The sequence below is a fragment of the Panicum hallii genome, chromosome 2, assembly GCF_002211085.1.
Source record: "Panicum hallii strain FIL2 chromosome 2, PHallii_v3.1, whole genome shotgun sequence".
Lineage (NCBI taxonomy): Eukaryota > Viridiplantae > Streptophyta > Magnoliopsida > Poales > Poaceae > Panicum > Panicum hallii.
The window spans coordinates 53,131,016-53,157,858 of record NC_038043.1 but is presented as its reverse complement, the minus strand read 5'-3'; the positions used below and the strand labels follow the sequence as shown (position 1 = coordinate 53,157,858).

General features: G+C 51.6%; 2 protein-coding genes across 2 annotated transcripts; one reads left to right on the top strand and one right to left on the bottom strand.

The window, feature by feature from the left end:
- Positions 1-1,705: 1,705 nt before the first annotated feature.
- On the bottom strand, positions 1,706-5,258 carry LOC112882370 (5-formyltetrahydrofolate cyclo-ligase, mitochondrial). The gene is made up of 7 exons (XM_025947417.1): positions 4,902-5,258; positions 4,198-4,335; positions 3,973-4,134; positions 3,823-3,864; positions 3,694-3,739; positions 2,708-2,778; positions 1,706-2,104 (listed from the first exon to the last, which is right to left on the bottom strand). The coding sequence occupies exons 1-7, from the start codon at positions 5,149-5,151 to the stop codon at positions 1,968-1,970; spliced, it is 846 nt and encodes a 281-aa protein (XP_025803202.1). The 5' UTR covers positions 5,152-5,258; the 3' UTR covers positions 1,706-1,967.
- An 18,557-nt stretch (positions 5,259-23,815) lies between these two features.
- LOC112881298 (subtilisin-like protease SBT1.7) lies at positions 23,816-25,969 on the top strand. Its single transcript, XM_025945969.1, has one exon. The coding sequence runs from the start codon at positions 23,816-23,818 to the stop codon at positions 25,967-25,969; it is 2,154 nt and encodes a 717-aa protein (XP_025801754.1).
- Positions 25,970-26,843: the final 874 nt, after the last annotated feature.

The following is a 26,843-nucleotide window of genomic DNA, read 5'->3' as shown; positions in this document are numbered from 1 at the left end:
CTTACCAGGCCCAACATATGGGCCGCCATCTATATGAGACAGGCCCAACTGGGGAGGGAAGTTCGAAACCGAACGGGGCAGGCTGAATCCGCGCCTAATCGGAACCGGCGGCGCGCCTACGCAATTCTTGTCCGAATTGGAAACGAAGCGAGAGAACCGCCACGCCCGCGCGCCTTTTTAACCGGACCGGTGGCCTCCACTGATCCACTCCAAACCATTGTTTCCTTCATCAACCATCAGCTCATCAAAAAGGAAAATCAGACGCTATCGTTCCGTCAACCGTCCCAAAGTCCAAACACGATCGCGGAGACGACGCTCGTTCACGCCCCAAACCTTTACGTGACGAGCCCTAGAGAAAGCCCGGCCGCAGGCACGGGGACCATGGCGGCAGCGGTGGCCCCTTCTCACCCCGTCACTCCGGCACCGGTGTGCGGCGCGTCCCGCGTGCGCGTCATCAACCCCGCGTGCGTGGCGGGCCGAGAGGACCAGCTCGCGGGCAAGCAGGACGCGAGCGGCTGCCGGCGCCCCCGCGACGAGGAGCTGCGGAGGACGCCGCCGCCGCCGCCCTCGGCGATGATGAGGCGCCGCCGACGTGATGGAGACCGCGGGGCGTCGTCCCCGGACAGCAAGAGGAGGGAAAGTGAGAGCGGCTCCCGCGCAGGCTACTCGCGGAAGGACGACGACGCCGCTCACCGCCGCGACCGCGACGTCGCCCACCGCGCGCCCAAGCGGAAGGAGGGTCGGCGAGAGCGTGCCCGCACGCACAGTGGCATTAGGAGGAGCAGCAGCTCGCGGTCCGAGGAGCGGAGGGCGTCGCGGGCATATCCCTCCGCCGCCGACGACAGGAAGCGGCCGCCGGAGGAGGAGACCGAGAAGGCCGGCGACGCCGACGACGAAGAAGCCAAGCGCAGACAGGACGAGCTCCAGCGGAAGAGGGAGGAGTTTCGGCGGGAGCTGGACAAGGTGGTGAGGACGGTATGGTTCAACGACCCATACATCTCCCCCCTGTGCGCGCTCAACACCATGCCAAGGTGGTCGTTGCGTACAAGCAGCGAGGTTGAGGAAGGAGAGGTCGTCTAGGGATCCTGAGATTTTGTCGTAGTAATCCATTAATCCTCACTAGATTTCCGTTGCCCGATACGAAATTTAACCAAACAGTTCCAGGAGAAGAGTGTTGCAATTATCATTGGTTAATTTTTGGACTGCTCGATCATGATCATTGGGATCGAAGCTAAGCGACAGTTCAGTACATTTTGTAATAATCCTTTGTACGGTTTCACCTGCTGAAAAAATTGATCAGCGCCGTTGTTCTTCTTCTGGTAAAGACGATTAAATTCAAATTTGCGTTTTCCTATCGCGAACTTTATTTAAGAGTGCCGCAGTATATTGTTTATTTATTTAAGACTTCAGATCATGGTCGCTGCACATGCGACACTTTGCAGAAGCTGTATGGAATTCTTTCCAAAACCACGAAGGAAACAGCTGGAGCAGCCATGAGGCTCAAAGTTAAGGCGGCCCAACTGCCTTGGGCCAAATCTTTGGAAATTCATGGATAGTGAACGGAGGAGGTTTGCAGCCATTACCAAATGGTGTCCTTTCTCCACAAAAAAAGTAAAAAATTCAGCTAAAAAGGTCGATCCCCCCCCCCCCCCCACCCCTTTTTGGTGGCGACTGGCTAGTTCTGAAGCTGTGAACTTTCACGATATATGACAACAAAACTCCGAATATGTCAACTAACTGGCTGTTTGCTCAAAAGGAGAATTTACATTATGCATCTAAAATCTAAAATCAGCAGAAATAAGGAATAGACATCCAGTGTCTACATTATTCTAAAATGATACAGCAGGAAGCCACGAGAAAAGGACAAATCCCCTGATCCGCTGATGTATCAGTATCATTAGGGCAACCAGGGAAACAAAAGACTGAAAGAGGGCATGTTGTCAAAGCATAAGAATAAATTATCAGCTTCATTTCATCCTCTCCAGCGCTGCAGGGCTTATTGGAATAACACCAGAGGATGAGACCAGAGCATCAATAGGGACATCAGTTGAGTTGACTGGGATGACACCTTCCTCCATAATTTGCGCCGAGTATGAAAGAGCAACTTCAAAATAGGCAAGCAAACATTACAATAGGTACTGAAGCAATCAAAATGGCATGCATGTAACCTATTATCAATCATCATCAAATGGAACCACGAAAGACAGAGTGACAGAACTAAAAGGTGTTTCCATTTCGATTAAAATGTCTCAGTCATGTAATAGTAAATGAAACTGTAATGCTCTGTTCTGAAAATTAATGCTTGTAATTCAATTAGAACCACAATGAACTTCCATTTGACTCGTTTTGATTCACCATTTGGTACGACAAAAAAGGGTGATTCAAAATATGCTGCAAGGCTTACTATCATTCCCTTTGAAACAAACTATATTATTTTGTTCTGTAACAGCAATCCATAATTTGTTCTGTAAACCTTGCTCTAATCCTGATCCATTTGCATACTTGGCTTGACAGTTACAACAGGTATAGGCAGACAAAACCACAAAATATCAGGACATCCACTGTTGTCAGGTTTGCTTGGGCCGCATCCAAGTTCACATCAACCAACCCATGATTTAGTATCAGAAAAAAAAACATCCTTAATTACAAAGACAGAGGTCTAAGAAAAACATTAACAAAATCCTGCATATAAAAATGTGTGCCATACCTAAGAGGGGCTGATTCCACCCTTTCTCTTTTGCAAGTTCTTGGTATTTCAGCAAGAATGTGTCATAGTACCTTTTAAATTTGAAAAAAAACAGAAACAATAAGACAGCAGGTGAAAAAAACCTTTCAATTAAAAAGCATAAGCGTGCACTTAGCATAAATTGAACTACACATTACCATGCAAGACTGTATATCTTTTGAGGTTCAGGTACTGCTTAGGCATTTTACACAAAACTGACTTGCATGATGGTACTTCCGCATTGAAGAAAACAAATATATATCACAGAACCTTACCTACATAATCTAGAAAGAAACGGGGAAGGTGACAGGCTTATTGGAACGCCAACATGACCTTGCTTTTTCAAACTTTTACTAAGATGTCATTGTACAGAGTTCATGTTCATACATCTCTTCTTGGTTCTAAGTACACGGGCTGAGGTTACAAGCTTTCAGATTGCAAGTTAGTTGGTCCAGATATCACGCAGGGGCGGAGCTGCCCATTAGCATTGGGGTCACAAGACCCCGATAAAATTTGATAAATCCTATAGTAATCTACTGTGACGCTGACAGAAGACCCCATTGCATAAACATGAAGACCCCGGTGACATTTGCGGCTGGCTTCGCCCCTGATATCACGGCACACATTTGATTCATTTGCCAGCCCACAAGTTTGCATGACTAATATGGACCACCCTTTCCAGGAGTAACTATTGCTATTATTACAACTGGCTGCTCTGATAGCAGAATCAAACGAATTAAAAGTAACTATTGTTATTGTTATAGCTGGCTCCTCTGGTATCAAAATCAAAGGTGTTAAAACTTTGATTCAATTATTATCAGTATATTGAAATTTAAATTAATACAATTATAAATATGGAGTTCATGCAGTATGGGATTCTATTTCTTATGTTAGGGAGTATTTTTTTAAAATTATCCCTGAAAAATAGCAACCTCAATACAGGCAAATAGAATAATATGCAATCGTACCCTCCACCACGTCCCAGTCTTCGACCAGTTCTGTCAAACGCTTGTCCTGCATGAATAAGAAGTATTACCAAATTGAGTCTATGTGTCGGTCTGGCGGAGCATGTATAAAGGAAATGACAGAGAACCTACCAGGCAATAGAAAAAGATCAACAGGGGAAGAGGCTGTCAATACTGTAAGGATTAATTGAGGATCAAGTTAGCCACCCCATTGATGCAGTAACTTATAAGTATAACAAGATGGGGGAAAAGCTTTCCCAGTAACATGGAAATAGATTTTACCATCTTCACGATCGTTGCCACTAGCATCCACGGGTGATGGTTCCAGAATGTTCATTGAATTTTTGACCAAGTCATCCATGGTGGTGATTTTGAGCATCCGCATATTGCGGTTCTTATCCTCCACTCGAGGAACATAAAGATCCTTTGTCAATTCCTCTTGTCCTTAAGAAGAACCAAATTGTTAGCGATATAATCAGTAACGAACATAACTATAGATGGACTCACCAGGATTTGATGGTAGACACTCTGCTAGTATTTTTGATGTATCGACTTCTCGCAACTGATAGCAGCTTATATAAGCACACAACCGTTTGCTTGCTTTGAACCAAGAAGAGTTCAAAATTGTAGTTTGAATGGCCAGATCTGGAAAACCAAACAAAAATTTCACCTTCAAATACTCGAACAGGACAGCACAATGAGATCTACTTTGTACCAACAATGGAAGAACAATAGTGTACTACAGCACCCAGCATCCCCATTCTAGTTAAGATCTCTAATTACCAAATAAAAATAAGGAAAGTCCCCTTCCTTGCACTAGTGTAAAAGCAAAGTTAGTCCACACTAATCCTTGCTTCTCCTAGTGTCTTCTCTGATGCTTTCATTCTGAGCACTTCACTGCAAATATACCACTATCAGAAAATAACATTTCTCATAAGGTTGGGGCACGCTCCAGTGCTAAATAGTCTCATGAATTTGAAATATAAAGCAGAATCTACCGAGAAATTGCACAGATATTTTCCCATTCTTTTATTCCTTGCTCCAATTACTAAACGTCCAGACCCCAGAGTGTGTCAGCGTAAGAGCTAACTAAAAGAAGCACAGGCAAAACTCAGTTCCTAGTCGGCAAATCGACGAACAGGTGGTGACCAACGGCCCAGCAATCGCGTAACACGGCCCGAAGCAACCGAAGCACGCTCGGCGCAGGTCACCTTCGCTGGCGCGCTGGTCCGGGGAGAGTGCCTTCAGCGCCCTTCGCACCTCGGTGCGCAGCGCGCGCTTCTGGTCGGCGACCGCCTGCTCCGCCGTCGTCGACATGGCGGCGGCGGGGCGCACCGAGGCCGATGCGGGCCGCGGGAGGCGGAGCGCGTGGTGGTGGCGGTAGGTGGAGGCGGGCGGGGCGCGGGGCAGGGGCAGGTGGTGGAGGCGCACCATCAGCGAGGCCACGGCATTTTTAATCATCTCCCCCCTCGTGCGCCACTGCCCGCCGTGTCTCTCATCGGCTCATCGCGGAGCGAGGCCATCGTTGCGTGTGCCGCTGCCGCCGCGTCTCTGCGGCGAACCTGGGCGGCCTGTGGGTGGATTCCGCGGCAGCGGACGGAGCGATTGGGCCGAAAAGAGGGGGGGGATGAGGCCCATAGATCCATTTGTTAAGAAGATTTTGCCTCGACGGCCCGATCCACTGGTGCGCTCCGTATGCCTCAAGCCCGGAAGGCCCGGGGTTGACCGGATGATTCAACACCTCTTATTTAGCGCGGATTTTCCTTCCCTCGAAAAGTACCTTGTAGACTTACCTCGTATGATCCTAACATCGTACGTGCCGATCCAAATAATAAATCGATTCATTGGTATATGATTAATGAGCCGATATACATCTGTGTTTGATTTTTCGAAATTTATGTCCCATTTCTGGTTTCCTCGCTCTATGCGGATGTTAAATTGCCCATCTTTTTCATTTTGATTTCTTTGGGCCTCTTTCAAATCTATGTTGCCTGTACTGATCCTGCAATCTGTAAATCGATCAATGGCGGGTGAGAATGGAACGCGAGTACTGTACTGATACTCTCCGGCGGCGCAGCCGAACCTCCCCCTCGCGCCGCCCTCCTCCAGCAAGCCAATACCAACTACGCCCCCAGCACCCACCCCTGCCTACACCCCAGCCCGCTCGTTTGCCGTCCCGGCGCGACCGGCCACCACCACCACCATCCCCACTGAGAAGCCGCCCCACCTCATCGGATTTGCTCAAGATCCAGTTGAAAGAACCCTAGATCCACCCCTTGGACTCGGATCTGAGCCCCGAGCCACTCGATTGGGGAAGTATTGACGATGAAGACGGGGCCTGGTTATAGCACTTCCCTTCCCCATCCCCCAGCCGGCGCCCCGCTGTCACGCCGCCACCCAGCCTCCCACCGACGGCCACCCCGGCCCCGGCAGCCACCACCCCGCGCTCCACCGCCCCGCCTACTGACACTTCCACCACCACCCCCGCGTCGCTGACCACTCCGGCACCGCCAGCCACCACCAAGATTCAGTCGGCCTCCCCACTCTCACTGCTGGCCCATCCCTTTTTCCCGGGCGCCACCTCGACTGGGCGCTCCAAGTACCACCGTTGGACCGACCTCACCCCGTCATCCGCGGGCGAGGGCTCGCCGACTACGTCGCCTACCCCCTACCTCGACGCCGTTCGTCACTCCCCGTCGCCGGTCCATGCCCCTGCGCAGGCTCGTTCCCCCACTCCGCCTCCCCCACGCAGATTTGGAACGGCCGTGGACCCTCATCGCCCTCGCCATCGTCCTCGCCCTCGGGCCGAGCTCGTCATCGGCTTGCCGCTCCGGGACCAGGAGGGACGGCGTCACCGCCCCGCGCGGAGACTGACGGGTGGAACCACGCCTCACGCCCGTGCGTCTGCGCCTCGGTCCCCGGGTCGTGGACCCGCCCACCCCGCGTCGACGGCGCCGCTTCTCGCCTCCAAACGCCGAAGGGTGGTGCGAGGTCCTTCCACGACGTTCTGTCGGCGCCGGCGGCCACCCCTCCCGCCACTGCAACGCCCGCCGCGACTCCACACGCCGCCCGGAACGCCTGACTCCACGTCAGCAACTACCGCCGGAGCTTGCCGACAGGTGCCTGAACTGTCTGTCCTACGGTCACCGCCGTGCCAACTGCAAGCTGCCGACGAGGTGCCTCCGCTGCTTCGGTTTTCGGCACCTTGCCCGAGAATGCAAGCATCCACGCTCACCGCCGACCGGCCATTTTGTTGCCGGGGTCGTTCCATCTCCTTCGCGGCGCTTCGTTCGTGGCCGCCGCGGCGACGATGCTACGCATCGGGGCCATGAGGCGGGGGGATCCACTACGCGCATGTCCGAGGGCAAGTCCCCGCCTCATAGCCGCTCTTCCTCCCCACCGGCGGGCTCATCCGCGATGGACACCGGCCGCTCTTTGGAGAGGGTGGAGGTGGTGTGGCGCCCCTGCCCGCTGTGTGCCCAACACGCCTCGCCGCTGCAACCCGTTGGGGAGCAGCCTTCCTGTCCACGCTCACTGGACAGTGCGACCGTCTGCTTCCAAGGCATTTTTTCGGAGCAGATTCGCTTCGAGATGATGTCGTCGGCAGACCCCATGCTGGTGGAGATCCCCGCCTGGCTAGCCCCTCCGCCAGGCTCACATGCCGCGCTGGTGCCCCCCCTCGGACTCCACCGAGCTCGACGCGGCCCCAGCGGCATCCCCTGAACCCGCCTGCTCGCCGGTAGCTCCTCATGCGGCGGCTTGACCTTGCGGCGGACGCGACTGCGGCGAACACGCCCACGACCAAGAGGAGCTGCAGCAGCGTCTTCAGGCCCGGCCTCACCCGCAGCACGCAGCGAAGATCCAAGGCGAGTTCCCCGCTAGGAAGCTTGCTTCCAGCCGGAGCTGAGCCACGGTGATCACCGTATAGGTGTTTCACTACGCTGCGGTTGTCTAGACGACGACTGGATTGCGGCTGGCGCCCAACATCTCGGTTGTTTATCCTTTGAGTAATCTCTTTAGTTTACTTACGGCCTTGCTACGTTTTGCTCTCCTGTAATCCGTAGTGGCCCGTGGGCGCTCGTAGCGAGTTGTACTATAACTCTTTCTTCTTAATATAAAATACGCAGTTCTCTTGCGTAATCTGTAAATCGAACCGTGGTAAAAGAAAATCTCGGTGCCATCAGGTCTTCTATTCTTTGGCTCTTTGCGAGTTCAATGCTGAAAGCTAACTCAGGACAACCAGATGTCATTCAGATAGTCAGATTTGTCTGGGTTCACAACTCCTTCCAAATCGATCCAACTCGATCCATAACTTAAGTCCACGGTCACCTCAGATCCAAGTGGACCAGCACAGGCAGCAATCAAGTTTCCAGCTGCTTCACTCTCCTGACCAAACAACCAGCAGAAGCTTCCAATTTGCGACAGTGAAGCACAAGCAAGAACGAGTTAAATATGAGAGAAGGACATATGGATCAATGGATAGGTCCTTTCAGTTTGACTAATCCAAAAGAGCTCACAACAAAGGATTTTCGACTATTGGTACTTGGCCCCTTGTCCGGTTTGGTTGGAACATACATGGAACCTAGGCTAGGGCCATTTCTGTAAATTTGAGATGCTGAAACTTTTACCAACATGGCAAATGTTTCCTTGGATTAAAAGAAATAAAAAAATTGATTTTAACATGCGATGCACACATGCTAGCCTTGCCATGCCTTACTGCTACCATCAGTGTGACTGTGCGAGTCTGATGACCAGCTCACAAGTCTTGGTCAAAGTTTGTCATTCTTGCGTGGTTCACATTGCTTTGCGCATACGTCAGAGTGATGCACTTGAATGAAACCGGCTTCACCGTTCAACTGCTGCAGAAATTCTGTCATATATTATGGTAATAGAACAGAGTGATATAATCCTCATATAGTATGCAGAAATATTTCACCATGGAACCAGAACAAACACAGTGATACTGCCGAAGCAGTGAAGCAGAGTTCAGTTAAAAGATTCAGAATACACTATGACAGAGACGCCCAAGTAACGAGCCACTGTTACTCTGCAAAGGAAAGCATCACACTTTCTTAAAAAAAAAACAGAAAAGCAACATACAACAAGGAATGTCCGACCAAACCTATCTTATTTTAGCACTGTTTGTGTTGCATGAAAGTAGGCATCATGACAGGTGTGCACCAATTAATTCACCATTGACGCAGATTTGGCAAATCCGCACAAGGATTTCTAAAGATCTACTCGTAGAATATTCTTCACTGATTATATGATCTCACCTCTCTAGAAGGATTTTGTTCAGATCATGATAAGATCTCAAGTGTCTGTGCCCACTGTCCCTTGATCCTTTGTTTAGGTTACTAGTCAATTTCAGACTATCTATTTTGCATCCAGAAAGGCATAAAATTTTCTTGTACCAGTCTAAAGCAGTGGATAATAGTGAATGAATCTACAAGTATGTATTTTCTAGTGGTGACAGGTATACCTAGGCAACAACAAGGTTCCCAGCTGTCTCCAAAGAAGAAGACAATTCAAAGCCATAGCCCCAGTCAAGAAAAATATTCTTGAATAGGGACCCATCTTAGTCAAGTAATGGAAAACTTGAGGAATTATTGACGTAGAACAGCTCCAAAAATGATGTTTACGAGTTGTATGAGCATATGAGTTATTTGAAATGTTTGCGGAGAAAAATATGCATGATTTTGAGTAGACCACAGAAAGGAGCAGCCTGATCATCATTCTGCTGCTATTCTGAAAAGCAAGTCTGTTTCGTGTTTTCTTCTTCTTTTTTTTGGAGAACAGGAGGGGCTCGCCCCTACTGGATATATGTTAAAAATAAGAAAGAAAGCAAAGCAGTTACAGGACCGACAACCAAAAAAGGAGTAGGGAAGGCTACAAGAAGGACAAGCAACCAAAAAAAAAGAGAAGAGGGTTCTACTAAACATAAAAAGATGAATTTTTTTATTTTTTTATTAGTATTTTAAAATTAACCCCTCCGGAATTTTATTTCCACGGCTTCACCCTTTTGGTCACATTGGGCTGAGTGGTGCGGTAGGGCAACTCTGCCACGCCACATGCGGCGGCGCGACAGCCCTGCCACGCTGGCCGATGCGAGGCGCGACAGTCAGCGTGGCCCGGCTGGGCCCGGGCTTGCCGCGCCACCGAACGCAGCGCGACAAGCTTTCCACGCCAAGCGGGATGGCGCGACAAGCGCGACATAACAGCTGGCTCCAGCCTTCCCCCTCCTCCTACCTCTCTTCTTTCTTTCCTCCTCCTACCCGACGCCAGCTCCTCCCGCGCCGCTCGCCGCCCCAGATCCACCCGAAATCAGCCAATTTGGGGTGGGAAACGTTGGGGGAATATCCCCTACCTTCAAGGAAGGTAATCCCTGAAAAAAAACTCGATTTCTATCATGGATTTCTTAGTTTCTTGGATTGCTAGGTGACCTAGGGTTAGGATGTTGTGATGAAAAAATTTCGTAGTAGTTGTATGTTTTATGGTATTAGATGTTTGCTTTGGATATAGTATTCGTACTGCCCGCGGATTTGATGTGTAAAATTAGTTGCATGTATTAATTTTGGTAGTTATTAATGGATTTCTAGATATACATGGTATGGTGGTTTTTTCAAGGAGATTTAGGTTGTCATGGTATGACCCTTTGGGCGCCATAGTTTAAGTCAGAGGGTAGCACAACCTCTGAACCGTATGTTAGGAAGAACGGGGTGAACCCTGTGGATTGATCGGGAGTTGTCCTCAAGCTCCAGAGAATAGATGGGAGTTCCCCGACCCAGCGTCCAGCGAACTTTTTGAGCTGGTCGAAGACGCGAGCCTTGAGTCCTTGGAGGACCATGCCGTTCGCTCTTTCAACCTATCCGTTGGTGCGTTGAGACGACGTTGGTGGTTCTTCTTCCTTTTCTCCTGCCTTGAGGAGGGGCCCTCATCCTGGTTCTCCCACTTGGCCTTGCCCTTCGCCCGACCGTCGGGGAAGACTACCCTGACCGCCTCCTCGCCAGAGGCGTGGTTCGTGGCGATGTCCAGGTGCTCGCGGGTGGTGCACGGCTTCCGGCAGCCGAGCTTGTGAACGAGGTTCAAGGTGGTCCTTGAGAGGAACGCGCTGATGACGTCTGCATCCATGACATCAGGGAGAGAATTGCATTGCTTGGAGAACCGGCGGATGTAGTCCCACAGGGACTTGTTAGGCTCTTGTTTGCAGCTCTTGAGGTTCTAAGAGTTTTCAGGGAGCATGTACGTCCCCTGAAAATTCTCAACAAAGACCTGTTTGAGCTCCGCCCAGCTACGGATGCTGTTGGGCGGTAGGAATTCGAGCCACGCTCGAACGAACTCCCCGACACAGATGGGGAGGTACTGGATGATGAAATAATCATTGTTCGCTCCTCCAGCCCGACAAGCGAGCCGGAAGTCTTCCATCCATACAGCGGGGTTTGTCTCCCAGTGTATTTGGTGATGGTTGTAGGCACCAGCCACGTCCGTGGCGGCCCGGTCGACATCGGCGCCGCGGCGGGCCAGTTGCCGTGAGTGCATGATGCTACGCGTGTCGTAGTTTGGCCCGAGCCGGCCACGCACCGGGCGGCGCCGCGAGGCGAGCGCCGGGTCGGGGGGCGGTGCAGCCACGGCATCGCGACCCGCCTAGGGTGGACGCCCTTGCTGCTGGTGGACTGAGGGGTTTGGATGTTGCGAGCCTGCCCCCGACTGGACAGGAGGCCACGTGCCGGCGGCGTCTCGCGGAGCTTTCCGCCTGCTGCACGGCGGCATGCTCCACCAACATCTGGATGTTGCGGTGGAGCTCTTGCTGTTGAGGGTCCGCAGGCTCGGGCAGGTTGCGCAGGAGCATATCTGTGGCGATGATGTTCTGCCCGGCCCGCGCAAACTGCGGGGGCCGTTGGCGTCTGTGATGATGGCCTGCTAGACTTGACGGGAGCATGCCCGCGCGCTGCCCACAACGGTACGAGCATTAGGCTGGGAGTTGTGTCGGGGGTGCACCGATGCAGGCGGCGGCTGGTGCTGCCGACGCTGGCGTAAGTCCTCACCTTGCGCCTGGGCGTTAGCTTGGGCCTTCGCGTGCGGGTCTAGCGGGGTGTGCGTATCCTCGGTCTCCACCGGGAATGGTTGTCGCCCCTGCACGTCCGCCATGCCGTACTCCTGCAGCGCGGGACAGCCAAGAGGCAACAGGTCGCTAACACTTGACCCTTCGCTCAGGGGCTCGTCATCAAAGAAGAGATCATGGAATGAGGCGGGACCGTACCCCATCATGCCTACGAACTCGGTCGCGACGGGGCTACGGTATGGCCCTCCGGAGCTCCCTGGCGTAAACGCTCGCGACGTTTGTTTGTGAGGCCAAACAGGGACCGACTGCGCGCAGAGCGCGGTGGGGACAACGGGGTCCCTCCGGAGAGCTGGTGGAAGACGTTGCGCAACGAGAATAGGAGCAAGTCCACGTCACTCGCTGGGGGTTGGCACCGAGCATGAGCTCGATATGGCGTGCGAGCGCCTCATTGTTGAGGTCAGCCAGCAGCCCATTCGAGGGAGTGTCTCCCTCGAGCGACGTCAGAGGGGTGGCCTCCTCGCGGAGGAGAAGTGTGCCGAGACGATCGGCAACGGAGTCCAAGCTTTCGAAGCGGAAGGCCTGGAAAGTGAAGATGGGAGGTGCCCACAGCCCAGCGCGGGGCCATGGGAAACTCCAACGAAGCGAAGCGAATCGTATCGCATAGGCTCGTGAGGCTGGAGGCGTCGGAGATGAAGGCCATCCGACCGCCGGGACAGTGGACATATGATGTCCTCCCCACGGACGGCGCCAAACTGTTGGTTCCGGAAATAGCCGGCAGCTAAACCTACTTGAAGTGTGTATCGTGCGTCGTAATCGGAGGTGGCCTAGCACACAATAACTCAAGATTTATACTGGTTCAGACAAATGTGCCCTACGTCCAATCGGTGTCGGTCGTATATATTGCTTGAGCCCAGGTGCTTGTGAGAGTTGGGAAGTTACAATCTTTTGAGTGGAGGAGAAATCTCTTGGATTTTGATCTGGTCCCCTTTTCTAGACAGGTAACCCTCCCTTTTATAGTCCAGAGGGGTCCTCCTTGCATGGGGCCTAAGTGTAGAGAAAGAGAGAGAGAGAGAGTTCCTTGCCCCGTCGATCGGGTTGTCAACCCTGCCAGTCGGAGTCCTCGGGTAGCCACCGTCCAGGTCCTGTGTCGCAGAGTGGCCGTCTTGTTCTATCCTTGTGTGTTGTACTTCGCCAGTCGGAGGGGCAGGCGTGCACTGATAAGCGCGGTATGGCAGTCACGCTCCATCTTCAACGTTGCGCCCCGTCATTCTGCCATGATGGAGGTGTGGCCACCGCGTCGTGACGACGTCGTTGTGTTCCATCCACTCATAAGGACGGTGAGGTGAAACAGTGCCTTCCCACTGCGGCAGCGAGGGGCACTGCAACCCCAGGGGGGAGTGGTTGGCCTGTATGGCAAGTTGATTCTGACGCGCACCCTTATCCGCTATATCTGCTCCCTGGGCCCGCCAGTACACAGGGTCAGGCTGTCCTCAGCCTCGCTGGTCGGGGATAGCGACGTGCGTAAGGCGAAGCCTGGTCGGGGGACCTCAGTCGGAGCCGTGGTACGGATCTAGTCCCCGATCATCTCCTAGGTTGGGGACGCGAGCCATGCTTTTCCCGACCGGCCGGTCAGTAGAGATCATGGGCCTGGGCACCTTGGATGAAGCCGCGGCCCGTGGATGTGGGCGTTCATTCGAGGTATTGTATTTGGGCTAGTCTGTATGTTAGCGGGAGGCGGTTCCGCTAGGGACCTGGGTCACTGGACTCATCACGGAGTTTTCCATTCTATCTATGACGGATGGATATCAGTGTGGAACCATTCTATCGTGTTTTCTCGTAGTGCGATATGGAGAGATGGATGGATATCATGCACGCATTCACAAGTACTTCGATGGGAACCTTGGACCAAGGTATTTACAAAAGAAGAAAATAGGTGAACTCCCCGAAGTGCATGATCTTCCTGATACAAACTTCCATTTCAAGATTCGTGAACATTTTACATCATGACTTAATCCTTATCTTGTAACTTATGAACTTTCAGTTCTGGTGAGCATGATATTGTTTTATGGAATGATAACATCATGATCCCAGCGGCATACTTTGTAGTTTGTTCTAGATATGTGGTTAAAAAAAATGCTCTCTGAAAGAACTGATTCAAAGCACTAAAGAATTCAACCAAGGGTCTATCATTGTGGACATTGCATAATGGAGTAGACCTAACCAAGGTGACAATTCAAACATACTAATATTTGCTTCATGGCATCGGATATTGCGGTTCAATCCATTGTATTGTGATATTCATTACCACCAATGATATGTGTAATCTTTTTTCTTTGAAGTAAACGATATGGATACATCTAATTATCCCTCAAGTCTCTTTCAAAGGAATTGGTATGCGTCTAGTGAGATATAGGATCTCCTGCCTATGGATTGCTCGACCACCAGCCTGTTTGATTGTTAAGTTAAACTGCATTTCTGAATGAGTCAGGAAAGGCAGACCTAATCAAAGAAAAGGCTTTAAATCTTATAATAGATCGGATGCATGTATGTGAAATCCTGCCACTGCAACAGCAATATCATACCTTTATGCTGTTCAGACTCCAGACCAACCTAGCGACTACATTACAGTACATTTGATCTGCAGCAGATCCTAGTATCAATATCATACCTTTATGCTGTTCAGACTCCAGACCAACCTAGCGACTACATTACAGGTACATTTGATCTGCAGCAGATCCTAGTATCTGAAAGCAATACTTTTCAGTACAGTACTAGACTGCGACTTTTCTAGTGGTCAAGTTCACTGAACATAAGATACATGTATCATTATTGAGACCCTTCCAGCAGACCTTTTTCTGACAGAAAAAACATGAAAAAGCTAGAATAAATACTTGATTCTTGGCAGACTTTTTTCTGACAGAACAAACATAAGATAAAGAGTAGTCTAGTCATGGAGCACGAGGGACTACATGATTCTTATCTGTTCGTTTATCCTAACGAAGAATGATTCAGTCAGGCAGGCAGAGGCGTGGAAAACAAGAGCTGCATATCACTGGGAATCTGAATAATTAGACCGCTCGAAAGAAGGCGTCGATCAAACCTATGCTGGCTGTTATAGAACTCTAAACCCGCTGTTTCTGTACATATATGTACAGCTTAATTCAATCATGGCAGATTTCTTGGAGAAACCAATGATTCTAAGACGAGCCAAAAGCTCGGTTTCATATATAAAAAAAAGAGAATGTCCACATCAGTGCTGACCGTGGACCTCTGCTTTGTCACAGCCTGGAGACTGAAGAGCTTTGCTCTGTGCAGTGAACTAGATACAGAGCAATCACGATTCACAACAACAGAATCATCAAGGAGATAAGAGCGGAGGAATCTAGAATGGCCATTGCGACAGCTCCTCCCATGCTGTTGGCAGTTGGCACAAAACACGAACGTCGATGGAGAACACAGGCGTCGAAGAGCATCGCCGTGCGCACAACCTGGCCTTGCTCGACCATAGTGCTGCTCCACTGTTGCGCTGTCAGTTTTCAGCTAAACAAAATACTGCGTGACAGTCGAGTGCGCTGGAGCGTTTACTCGCAACGACGCGCGCCGGTGTCAGAGGCGTTGACCCGTGCCTATCAGACTAATCACCGGTCTTTAAGCTGTGTGAAAGCACGAGCTTCCGCCGGTCAAAGCTTGGCTGGATCACCTCATGGCATTCTTCGCCGGTCGTCACCGGCTGGACGTCACTCGCTACCGGCATGAACGCATCAATCGCCGGGTCTCTGCAGACCTGCAGTGGCAACTAGAAATGCCTGCCGCACACAGTCCTCGCAAGCCACTCCCTGCTTGCCGCCTCTATATAAAGGCAACATGTGCGTGTGTATTCTGCAGGCATAGGGACACAGAGAAGTAGGAGTACATGGACATGGTTGTGTGTATCTTCAGGCAGCAAGCAAAAACTTGCAGAGGTAGTAGCAGACTAGTGGTAGGGCATGAGCATAGAGGAGAGGAGAGGGACGAGAGCTGCTGTTCTGGGTGTGCGTCTTAAGCTCAGGAGAGATGACACCGACGTCGGACGGGTCGATCGAGATGTGCATCTGCTGTATCGATCCGTCTGAAGCCGGTGTCATTTCCCCTGAACTTAGGACCCATTAGCCCTGAATGATGGATACGAAGACACCTCGGAGAGCCGTCGCCGTTGCTGCTTTGGACGCTGGTCCTGCTCCTGAGCCGCTTTGGCGAGTGGTTTACAAAGTGACGCAACAGCTTCTTTCAGTTCTGAAGTTCATCTTGTTCTGAGTTTGTTTTGCAGGACTGGCATGTTAGATGTGGAGACAGGATGTTGGATGGTAGTGGTCGGTTGAGCAATCAGTCATTCGTGCACGGTTAGCCATGCGTCCAGAATTAGATAGCTATTCCTTGGGCTGACGGGCGGCAAGCACTTTGCCCACTTCCAGCATCGCTCCTGATTTTGCATTTCTGAAAACCACCTCTCAGAGCCCAAAGCTAGCTGTTTGCCTATTTCAGAGAACCTGAAACGTCTCGGCAACACCTGCCTGCACGCACTTGGAGGCTGGAGCTTGCACCCCCACTACACACCATGTATTTTTGTTCGATTCATCCTTTCTCTCTGCCTGCGAGTGCTGCATAACTGCATGTGGTTCAACGTGCTCTAATGGTAGCCTGCACTTCCCAAGAACAAGCACAGGGCCTTGGTTCCATGGCAGGTAGGTCTCAGGGACCAGAAAAGGCAACAATGCTAATCTGGCCTCTCGCGTTTGCTTTCCTAGTAAATCTTTTTGTGTACTTCACGGTAGTGTTAGCTGGCCTCTTGTATTTTGGGAGGAAGCTGGGGAAGGAATCCAGCCCAGTTGGGATGATGTGCTCTGAGCTGCCCTTTGGATGGCTGTCCACCTGAATCCTCATGGACCTCGTTTGCACCGCACATTAGTCAGAAACAATAGAAAGTAAGGTAGTGGATAGTTAAATTATCGTACACACAATTTGCTGTTAAACATCACTGCAGCAGAAAGTGCAGAAGAAATACATCGCATTTAACATCTATGCTGAAATGATTCCTCTCATGTAACCAGGAACAGTATGATTCAAACAAAAGCCAATCAATCCTGAAATTAATCCCAGTGTCACTGTTATCCTTTTCTTTCGTTGCTGGGTTACGACGTCATGAATGTAAAACCTGAAGTTGTTCTATTTGAAACTATATTATCAGTTCAGATAAAGATATTGAGGACACTCTGAATGTGATGATTTGTTGTCGGTCAGACTTGGGCACTTGGCCTCTTCAGACTTGAGGCTGGGTTCAGTCTGTCAGGCAAAGTCGCTGTCTCCCTGCCGATCTACTTCGATCCCATCTTGCATCAATCCATCAGGCATGTATTTGCTGCCATTCAACATTCATTGGAGTAGAGAAATCAGGAGCATTGACATCGTTGCCGACATGGCATCAATATCAATCAGGATTCGCCGGATTGGTGAGGTATCGAATGGAATGCCGAGGGGAGATTAAGAGGACTCACTCCAGCAGTACAAATAAATCGTTCCAGCCGGCCGCGAATCCCATCCGCCCCTTCATCAACTCTGACATCCGGCGAGCCACCATGAGCTGCTACGCCCGGCGGCCGGCGCCGCCCTCCGTGGCTCGCGGGAACGCCGAAAAGGCGGCTCCTTTGCTGGGCTGCAACAAGGTGCGCGATGGAGTCGAGCGGAGAATCTCCGGCCGTGAGCGGGGGCAGATGCATCATCAGGGCACGCGAGCTTGAAGAGACTTGCCTGGGATGCACGGCGGCGGGGCTTGCCGACGGCAACCGGGCATGGTCGGTTTCCATGTCGATGGAGCAAACTTTTTACATAAAACCCCCTTATCGGATCACGACTATTAATCACGATCCGGTATTTTACAAAACACCCCCTAGGATCGCGATCGCGATCCGATATTTGTCAGATAGCCCCCTGAAACTTTTCAAATACGCCCCTCCTTTTGGATGGCCGCTCATCTCTGCTCCCTCATCGGCGTCCTCGCGCTCGCGCCCGTCCTCCGCTTCCCGACGCCGTCGTCCTCCCTACCTTCTGAACCAGCCAGTCCATTCTCCGCGGCAATCCCCACGCGCCATTCCCGCACCCAAAAGCGCAGCAGAGGCCTCGCGCCCTCCGGCCGGCGACACCCGCCGCCAGGATAAGCCGCCTTGTGCTCGTCTGCCTCCAATCCCCATCCGCCGGTCGCGCGCTCTACCGCCGCAAATGCCGCGCCGGCTGCAAAGGCGGCGGCCAAGATGCTAGCGCTCGCTTGGGCCTGCCCTTGATTCACTGCACAAGTGATGGAACCTTGGATTGGAAATGGCCTGGGACTGGGACACAGAGAAGCTGCGATGGAAACGTGGGGAACAGAGAGGCGTGTGGAGTCCAGCAGACCAAGGATCTGGCTGCAGCTTTCTCCAGGGAGGGATTTCCGTCTCTGGTTGTCCTTTGCCGATCGCATGGAAGTTGTTGGCACCTGACCCAAATCTGATCTGTGCTGAAACAGATGTTCTCCGTATTTGGTCTCTCTTTTGAATTCGACCCCCGTAGTCTGTAGATTGTTGTTAAAACAATAAATTTCTGCGTGAAACAGTAACGCTGAAATCTTTTGATTAATACTCTGCACAAACTTTTATGTTTAGAAAGCTGAACTGGTTGATCCACTGCACAAGTCATGGAAACTTCAACTGGAAATGGAACACGGAGAAGCTGTGATGAAAACGTGGGGAAAAGGAGGGCGTGCGTAGTCAACAGACCAAGGATCGCTAGGATCTGAGCTTCTCTGGACTCGGTCGATCTTGTCGTCGAGCATTTGTTTTTGTTAGCGTTGACTCAGAGAAACTGCAAAGAAATCATACAGAAATAGCAAATAGCCGGATATATTATCCACCAGATCTCAGTGGTACCCTGGGTGTCCAGAATTACCATCAGGGTCAAGAATTTGGTGGTGACACGCCGGAGCCTGCCCTACGCTACCATGAACAGCCAACCACCGAGCACGCGAGGATGAAGCGGCGCCGCGGCAGGTTCAGGCCGCCGACAAGGGCGCGGCCGCCTCAAATGCAGATCCGCGCGGCACGGCCGCAAGCCTACGCACAAAGGGAGGCCAAGGCCCAACCGGCAGCCGCAGATGCTAATAATTGGGGTTCGGCCCACATGCGGCCACCATTGGGCTTCGCAGTCGCAGCTGGCCCAATGCAGTACGCGGATCAGATCGCGCGCCTTCTATGGTTACTACTTACTGGTGCATGGCGCGCGCCTTTGCGCGTGGAGAAGGTAACGATGGTTAAAGGTTACTGTAACATTCGGCACGCTATGCGCGCCCTATCATATCTGCAGCAATGAATATTTGATGTTCCATTCTTGTTAAAAACTGTTTAGGTTGGGCATTATACATAGGTGATCAGCAGCATCAATGTAGCTCTTAGACAGACAATTAAAAACATGGTGCATATCTCCTAGATGCCAGGCAAATCCTACATACATAGACTACAGGTACACCGAGATTATGTCAAGCCGTGCGGTTGCCCACAATCCTTCACCAGCTTGCTGGCTTGATGCTTGAGTACGGGTGATGGCAATGGTCATGTTGCTGCCAAGATCAGAAAGTACCACTTAGTTATATAATTATTCGCAAAAGGTTAGTTTGCTTTTATGGAAACCAGGCATGTTTGGTATGCATATATTACAATGCGTGATGACGTACACTAGCATTAGTACATGGTGATATGTATTGCATGCTACAGCTAAGAGGCATAGATGAGTAGATAGACAAAAGAAAGTGCTTTATGATGAGTTTGCTCTTTGCTCCTTAGTTCTTAATTCTGTAACCTTCGTGACCACTCTTATGGGGTTCATATCCATAGAATCTAATATCTACATGCAAATTAGAGAGTCTGCTAATTTTTTCAAGAAAATTTCTTATTGAACATCAAAGATGATTTAATTTCTTCTTTGATCCGGAAATTTTTTTTTGCTGCTTTATATGATACTAAGTTTAATTTTTATTCCTTCTACGACACTCCTTCCATCCTATCTCACATTTCGGTTAGCTGCTCCTGCTCCCATGTCAGAATAAGAAAAGGGACGAAATTACCCTTAACAAACTTGACCGCATCGAAATTACCCTGTACTCAATCCCGTTCGGCCGTTTTTGTTGCCCATTCGCCTCACCTCTCTCTCCCGTTCCCAATCCTCCTCTCGCAGATCGCTCTCGTCGGGCACAAGCCGGCGGCTCGAAGGGCGCCAGGGCTAGCGGCGCGGAGGCCGCGGGTGCTTGGGCCGGCGGCGCGAAGGACGCTCGAGCCAGGGGTGAGAGGCTGCAGCACCCAGGCTGGCGGCGCGGAGGCCGCTTGAGCCAGCGGCGAGGAGGCCGCGGTTGGGCCGCGGGCAGCTGTGCCGGCGGTGCGGAGGCTGTAGGCACCCAGGCGGGCGGCGCGGAAACCACGGGTGCTCGGGCCGGCGGCGCGGAAGCTGCGGACGCCATGGCCGGGGCTACCTGGTCGGCAGCTTGAATGGCGCCATGGCCGCTGGCTTGAACGGCGCCATGGTCGGACGAGCTCGTCGTGCTTGGGTGACCCCGGCCAGTAGCAGAAGTCCATGGCGTCGCCGCTCCTATCCTAGGCTGCTGCGGCGAGCGTCCTAAGGCGGCGTCCGCGGAGATGAAGTCGTCCAACTCCTTTTCGGCCTGCGCGGCGCGGGCGCGGGCCGTCGCCGCCTCCGGGCACGGATGGCGCGGCGGCAGAGTGCGGCGGGGCACTCGCACCGCGGCGAGGACGACGAGCTCGACGACAGCGCAAGAGAAGCAGCAGCGCACTCCGCCGTTGTCCCGTCCGTCACCTCCCCGCACTTGGGCTGCTCCCGCGTGCCGCCGCCGCTCGCGCTCCCGCTCCTCCTCCACAGAGGGCGATGACACCGCCTCCAACGGTGACGCGCACCACCGGTGCCGGCGCGGCTGCTTATGGTCGTGCGCCCTGGGCAGCAAGCGATAGAGAGAGGGAGAAGAAGAGAGGAAGATGGAGAGGAAGAGACGAGACCCGTCCTGTCCACTCGCAACCGTACAACCTCCGAGATGCTTCGACGGGCTCACCAAGGAAAACAAGACACGTGGAGACAACAGTAAAAAAATTTCGATGCAGTGAAATTATTGCCGTGAGATAACAATCGAACGGTTAATTTTGTTTTAGCAGACGTGGATAGCGTGTTTTCGCAGGCGGCGCGTTTTAGTGATAGCTTGTCTTACGCAGATCTATCTAGATTTTTTTTTATGATATGAAGGAAAATAAGGTGGTTGATTTGCTAAATAACCATTTCATAGACTAAGGGCCTGTTCGTTTCCTCCTATCTAAACTTTAGACCCATCACATCAAAGAGAATCTTGCTATTTACAAGTACTAAATAAAATCTGTTTATAAAACTTTTTGCACAGCTAGATGCTAATTCGCGAGACAAATTTAATGAGCCTAATTAATCCATAATTTGCCACAGTGATGCTACAGTAATTGTTCGCTAATCATGGACTAATATACCTCATTAGATTCGTCTCGCAAATTAGCACTAGGGTTCTGCAATTAGTTTTGTAATTAGACTTTATTTAATACTTCTAAATGATAAGATTCTCTTTGATGTGACCCCTCTAAAATTTAGATACCCGGAAACGAACACCCCCTAAAATGAAAAAATATGAGATCACTTACTCACCATTATACGAGTTGTTGTTGTCGTATTACTCACAATATTCTTTTTTTGCATTCCACAAATTAAGGGATATGATATACTCTAAGATAAAAAAAATGACAACTTCTAGATTGTCTGTTCAATCATCTCAAGATGACGTATCACTGCATGAGATCATCTATTAGACGGCTCCAATATACTTACCCTCATACTGAGATTTAGAGAAAAGGTGGCAGTGCTATTTTCTTTGCAGCACGTTCCTATCATAATTTTCGTAGTATAAATGTCCAAACAAATGTAAATTAGAAAACAGTAATGCTTGGCATCAGTCATCCGGACGCTCGGACACTCCATCACGCCCACCCCTCCAATCCACTCATTTTGCTCCCATCCACTATTAGCGCCTTCGAGAGTTAACTAATATAACATCCGAGGGTCAGCTGCGCCTTCGAGTGCACCAAGGCCGCGCATCGTCGTGCGCTGCGGGTGCTCCGTCGGGAGCCGCTCCCGTGCGTTCCCGGCGCTCGAGCGGCTTGACCTCTCCGCTTGCGACTTGCTTGACGACGTCTCGCTCGCCGTGGCCGTCGCCGACGTAGGAGGAGGCCTTGCGGGGGCGCCGCCAAATCCGCCGCTTCTGGTGAGCCACTCTTCAATTCCTCGTGGCTATGGCCCCTCTCATCCTCCTTAACCGATTTGAGCCCTCACCCCTCCATTCGCCACCGTGCAGATCCTCCCTAGCGACGAGCTCCACCCACCATGTCCCCGCGCAGCCCCTGCGCGCGCACCCCTGCCGTTCCGCCGACAAGACCACGGCCGTCCCTCCACGCTACGCGGTGCCCGAGCTGACCACGCCCTGTGTTGCAGCCGTAGGCGCCGAGCTGAGATGTTGCAAACTTTTTTTTTATGCCGCAGAAGATGATTTTATGCTGTCGCAATGGGTGATCATTTTTATTCGATGTCTTCAATTTGTGATTTTCTGATGTTGCAACACATAATTTTGGATGTCCCAAAAGGTAAGCGTCAATGTTGCAAACATTGTTTCTGCATGTTACCATTTTGAGCGGATGTCGCACGGAGCATGATGTACATGTTACGGTGGGAATTTTATTTCTTGGAATCAGATATCATAGTCAGTTTTACGTATGGTTTCGTATGTTGTAATAGGTGATATCCGATGTTACCTTAGTGAATTCTCAATGTTGCAACGGAACATCCATCGGACGTCCGGGCGCTAGCAACGCCAATTAGAAACGCATGAATTTTTAATCACCCGCCCTCGTCCTCATACTTCTAGCCAAAATCTAAGGAGAAGGTGTAAATTGAGTGTAGCCCAGTGTGGGCAATGTACCCGTCATGTTTGGAGCATTACGTCTGTAAAAACTGCTGCCTGAAGTCATAGTGTAACAAATGGTAGATCACTAAGGAAAAAAGGTAGGAGTACCAGCTCTGATTCTAGAAATCGAACGCGGGTGGGTGGTGTGAACAGCCACGCCACTTGCCAGCCGAGATATAGCTCATCCTATTATACTCCTAATCTTGAGAATTATACTAATAGTTATTTTCGTCTAAGTTGTGCCGAATAAAAAATAGCAACATTTATCTTTTAAAAAGTACACCTTAATCTTTCCTGGAATATAGTCTAGCTGATCTTGTTGAAAGAGAAGATTTTGCATGATCAAACTTTGGCTAGAACTAAACATTTGCCTAAGCATGCCTAATAAGAAACTATTGCAGATCAGAATGTGACGAAGTATTTCATAGTGACAGCTAGTCCAGTGGATCAAATGGATGACTCCAGCCTCCAGCCAAACGAAATGGAAAATCCTTGATGTGAGCCATCGACAGCTTCGCTGAATATAAACAACCGTGCATCCTTAAGGGCCTGTTTGGATCCTTTGGCAAAAGGGCAAATAGAAAAAAATATTGCTCTTTTTTTTCCATTTGGACCCAAACACCCTATGGCAAAAAGAAAATAGCAAAAACAGATAGCAAAAGGAAACAGCAAAAAATTTGCTCTTTTTTTTCCATTTGGACCCAAACACCCTATGGCAAAAAGGAGAAAAGAGGTTTAAATGAGCTTTTACCAAAACTTTTACCATTTGGATCCAAACACCCCTAATAGCAAAACTTTTACCACTTTTAGCAAATGGCAAAATTTTTACCCTTTTACCCTTTTACACTTTGGATCCAAACACTACCTAACCATTTCGTCGACCCAAGCCGAACCTGCCGTGGTGCATCAACAAGCCGTCCATCCCCGCCAGTCCCTTGCGTTGCTTAAGCTTCTTGCTTCTGCTTGCACAAGCCTCAGCCACCGTCCCAACACAAAGCAGTCCGAGCAGCGGCCACCATGGACGCATGCCTCGTCAGCCTCGCAGCGCCTACATCGTCCACACCGACCACCTCACCAAGCCATCCCACTTCGCCACCCACGGGCACTGGTACACCTCAATGGTGGCCTCCCTCTCCCCGGCCACCAACTCCAGCTGCGTCTTCTACGTGTACGACACCGCGATACACGGCTTCGCCGCCGAGCTCACCCACGGCGAAGCCCGGCGCCTGTCGAACACCCCGGGCGTGGCCGTCGTGCACAAGGACAGGCTGGTGCATCTGCACACCACCAGGTCCCCGGGCTTCCTCGGCCTCGACAGGGACTTCGGCATCTGGCCGGACACGAACTTCGGCGACGGCGTCATCATCGGCTTCGTCGACAGCGGCATCTGGCCGGAGAGCGCCAGCTTCGACGACACCGGGCTCGGCTCCGTCCGGCCGAGCTGGAAGGGTCGGTGCGTCGACGGCGAGCGGTTCAACGCCAGCATGTGCAACGACAAGCTAGTCGGCGCCAGGTCCTTCACCGCCGGCATGAGCCTGGCGACAGACGATTTCCTGTCGCCGCGGGACAAGGCCGGGCACGGCACGCACGTCGCGTCCACGGCCGCCGGCTCGGAGGTCCCCGACACCGGCCTCTTCGGGTTCGCGCGCGGGACCTCGAGGGGCGTGGCTCCCAGAGCGAGGGTCGCCATGTACAAGGCGTGCGTCCTGCACGACTGCAGCACCGCGGCCATCGTCGCGGCGATCGACGCCGCGGTGAAGGACGGCGTCGACATCCTGTCCCTGTCAGTCGGAGGCCTGGACGACCCCGACTTCTACAAAGACGCCATGTCCATCGCCTTGTTCGGCGCCGTGCGGGCGGGCTTGTTCGTCGCCTGCTCCGCCGGCAACTTCGGCCCGCGGGAATTCACGCTGAGCAACGTGGCGCCGTGGATCACAACGGTCGGCGCCGCCACCGTGGACCGGGTGTTCCCGGTGAGCATCACGCTCGGGAACGGCCAGGTCCTCACCGGGCAGTCCCTCTACGCCCACACGACCAACCGAACAGAAATGATCCGTCTATTGCCCAGCAACTGCTCCAACGATCTTGGATCCGACAGGATCAGGGGCAAGATCGTCATGTGCGCTCGCGATTTCGGCGTTTACCCGTCGTACGGCGTCGCAGTGAAGAAGGCCGGTGGCAGCGGGCTGGTCTCCGTCTCCCCCCTGGATCGGCGTATGGACGGGCTCATGGTCCAGCCATTCACCCTTCCGGCTGTCACCGTCAGCGCCCGTGAAGCCGACAGGCTCTCGGCGTACATCGACTCGGTGCCTGACCCGGTGGCGTCGTTCTGCTTCACCGGCCGCATGGTCACCGGCGAGAACCGCGCGCCGGTGGTGGCGTCCTTCTCGTCGCGTGGGCCCAACCACATCGTCCGCGAGATCCTCAAGCCGGACGTCATCGCGCCGGGCGCGAACATCATCGCCGCGTGGCCCGTCGAGTCGCCCCTGACGCAGAGCAGGAGCGACGCGAGACGGTCGAGCTTCAACATCGTCTCGGGCACCTCCATGCCGTACCCGCACGTCGCCGGCGTCGCGGAGCTGCTGAAGCACAAGCACCGCGACTGGACGCCGGCCGTGACCGCGGCGACGCTCGACAGCCACGGCCGAGGCATCTCGGACAACAGCCGCACCAGCAGCGGCGTCGCGACGCCGATGGCGGCCGGGGCCGGGCACGTCCGGCCGCAGCTGGCGCTCGACCCGGGCCTGGTCTACGACGCCGTGGAGCAGGACTACGTCGACTTCCTCTGCGCGCTGAAGTACAGCGCCGCGCAGCTCAGTATGTTCATGCCCGGCTTCGCCGGCTGCACGAGGACACTCCCCGGCGGCGCTGCCGGGCTCAACTACCCGTCGCTCGTCGTGGACTTCAGCAACGGCACCGGCGTCCGCGTGCTGAAGCGCACTGTAACGAAGGTGTCGGAGGGTCCAGAGACCTACACCGTGAGGGTTGTGGCGCCGGACCAGGTGGCGGTGGCGGTCACGCCACGGACGCTGCAGTTCGAGAAGCAGAACGAGAAGAAGAGCTACAAGGTCGTGTTCAGGAGTAAGAAGACCGCGGTCGGGTCGACGCAGTTCGGACACATCGTGTGGGAGAACGATGGGCATCAAGTGAGGAACCCTGTTGAGTTCCGCTGGACGTGAGTCCCTGATGGTACTAGCAGGCCAGTTCAGGCCCTCAGGCGCTGAACAAATTGATAGATGTGCTCGTTACTAGTTAGTAGTGCCATAGTTTACTTCCCATCTGATGGCCAGTGAAGATCAAGTACCATACTTTAATACTATTTCTTATTTTATTTACACAACTATTAATCGAATTGGAGTAACTACAAAAATAGGGCAGACGAAAAATGAGTCTTCATCTAGTTTATGGATGAAATTGTGTTTTCGTGCATTGGGCGGATGAAATCTAAATTTTGTCCAAAGGGCAGATTGAAATTCTGGAAACTGAATTTTTAGTCCATTTGGTGGAAGTTTTGCCTGTCCAATGTTCACCTCAGTGCTAAATTTTTGGAAGTACTCTATTTCGAGAAATTTTTTTTTGTAAATAATAATACAGAATAGTATTAAATACAATACCTTTTTTGTTTCTCTCGTCTGAGTTGATCATGAAATGGCATGACTTTCCATATGAAATGCAGAGTTCAGAACCTCAGTACTGTGGCTGCTTACAATGTGTTTAACTGCTTATCTTCACAAATAAAATTAGAACAAGAAACAGAAGATTTTTGTGATAGGCGGCATAGATTTCAAGTTGCCCATGGTATTCAAAAGCTTATGAAAGTAATCACTACCTCTGGGTCCTAATAAACTCTATTAATGACCAAAGGGAGTAATAAATAATGATAGATCTAAAATCAAAAAAGAAATTGAGAAAAGAAAAAGAGTAATTATTGAAACTAAGCCACAGCAATAGCCAATTTCATGCTAGCATGTACCATCTGCAAGTAAAAAAAAAGAAACGTGGAAACAGTTAGTGCCATGAAAAAACATGAACATATGCTTTAATCCTCCCGCA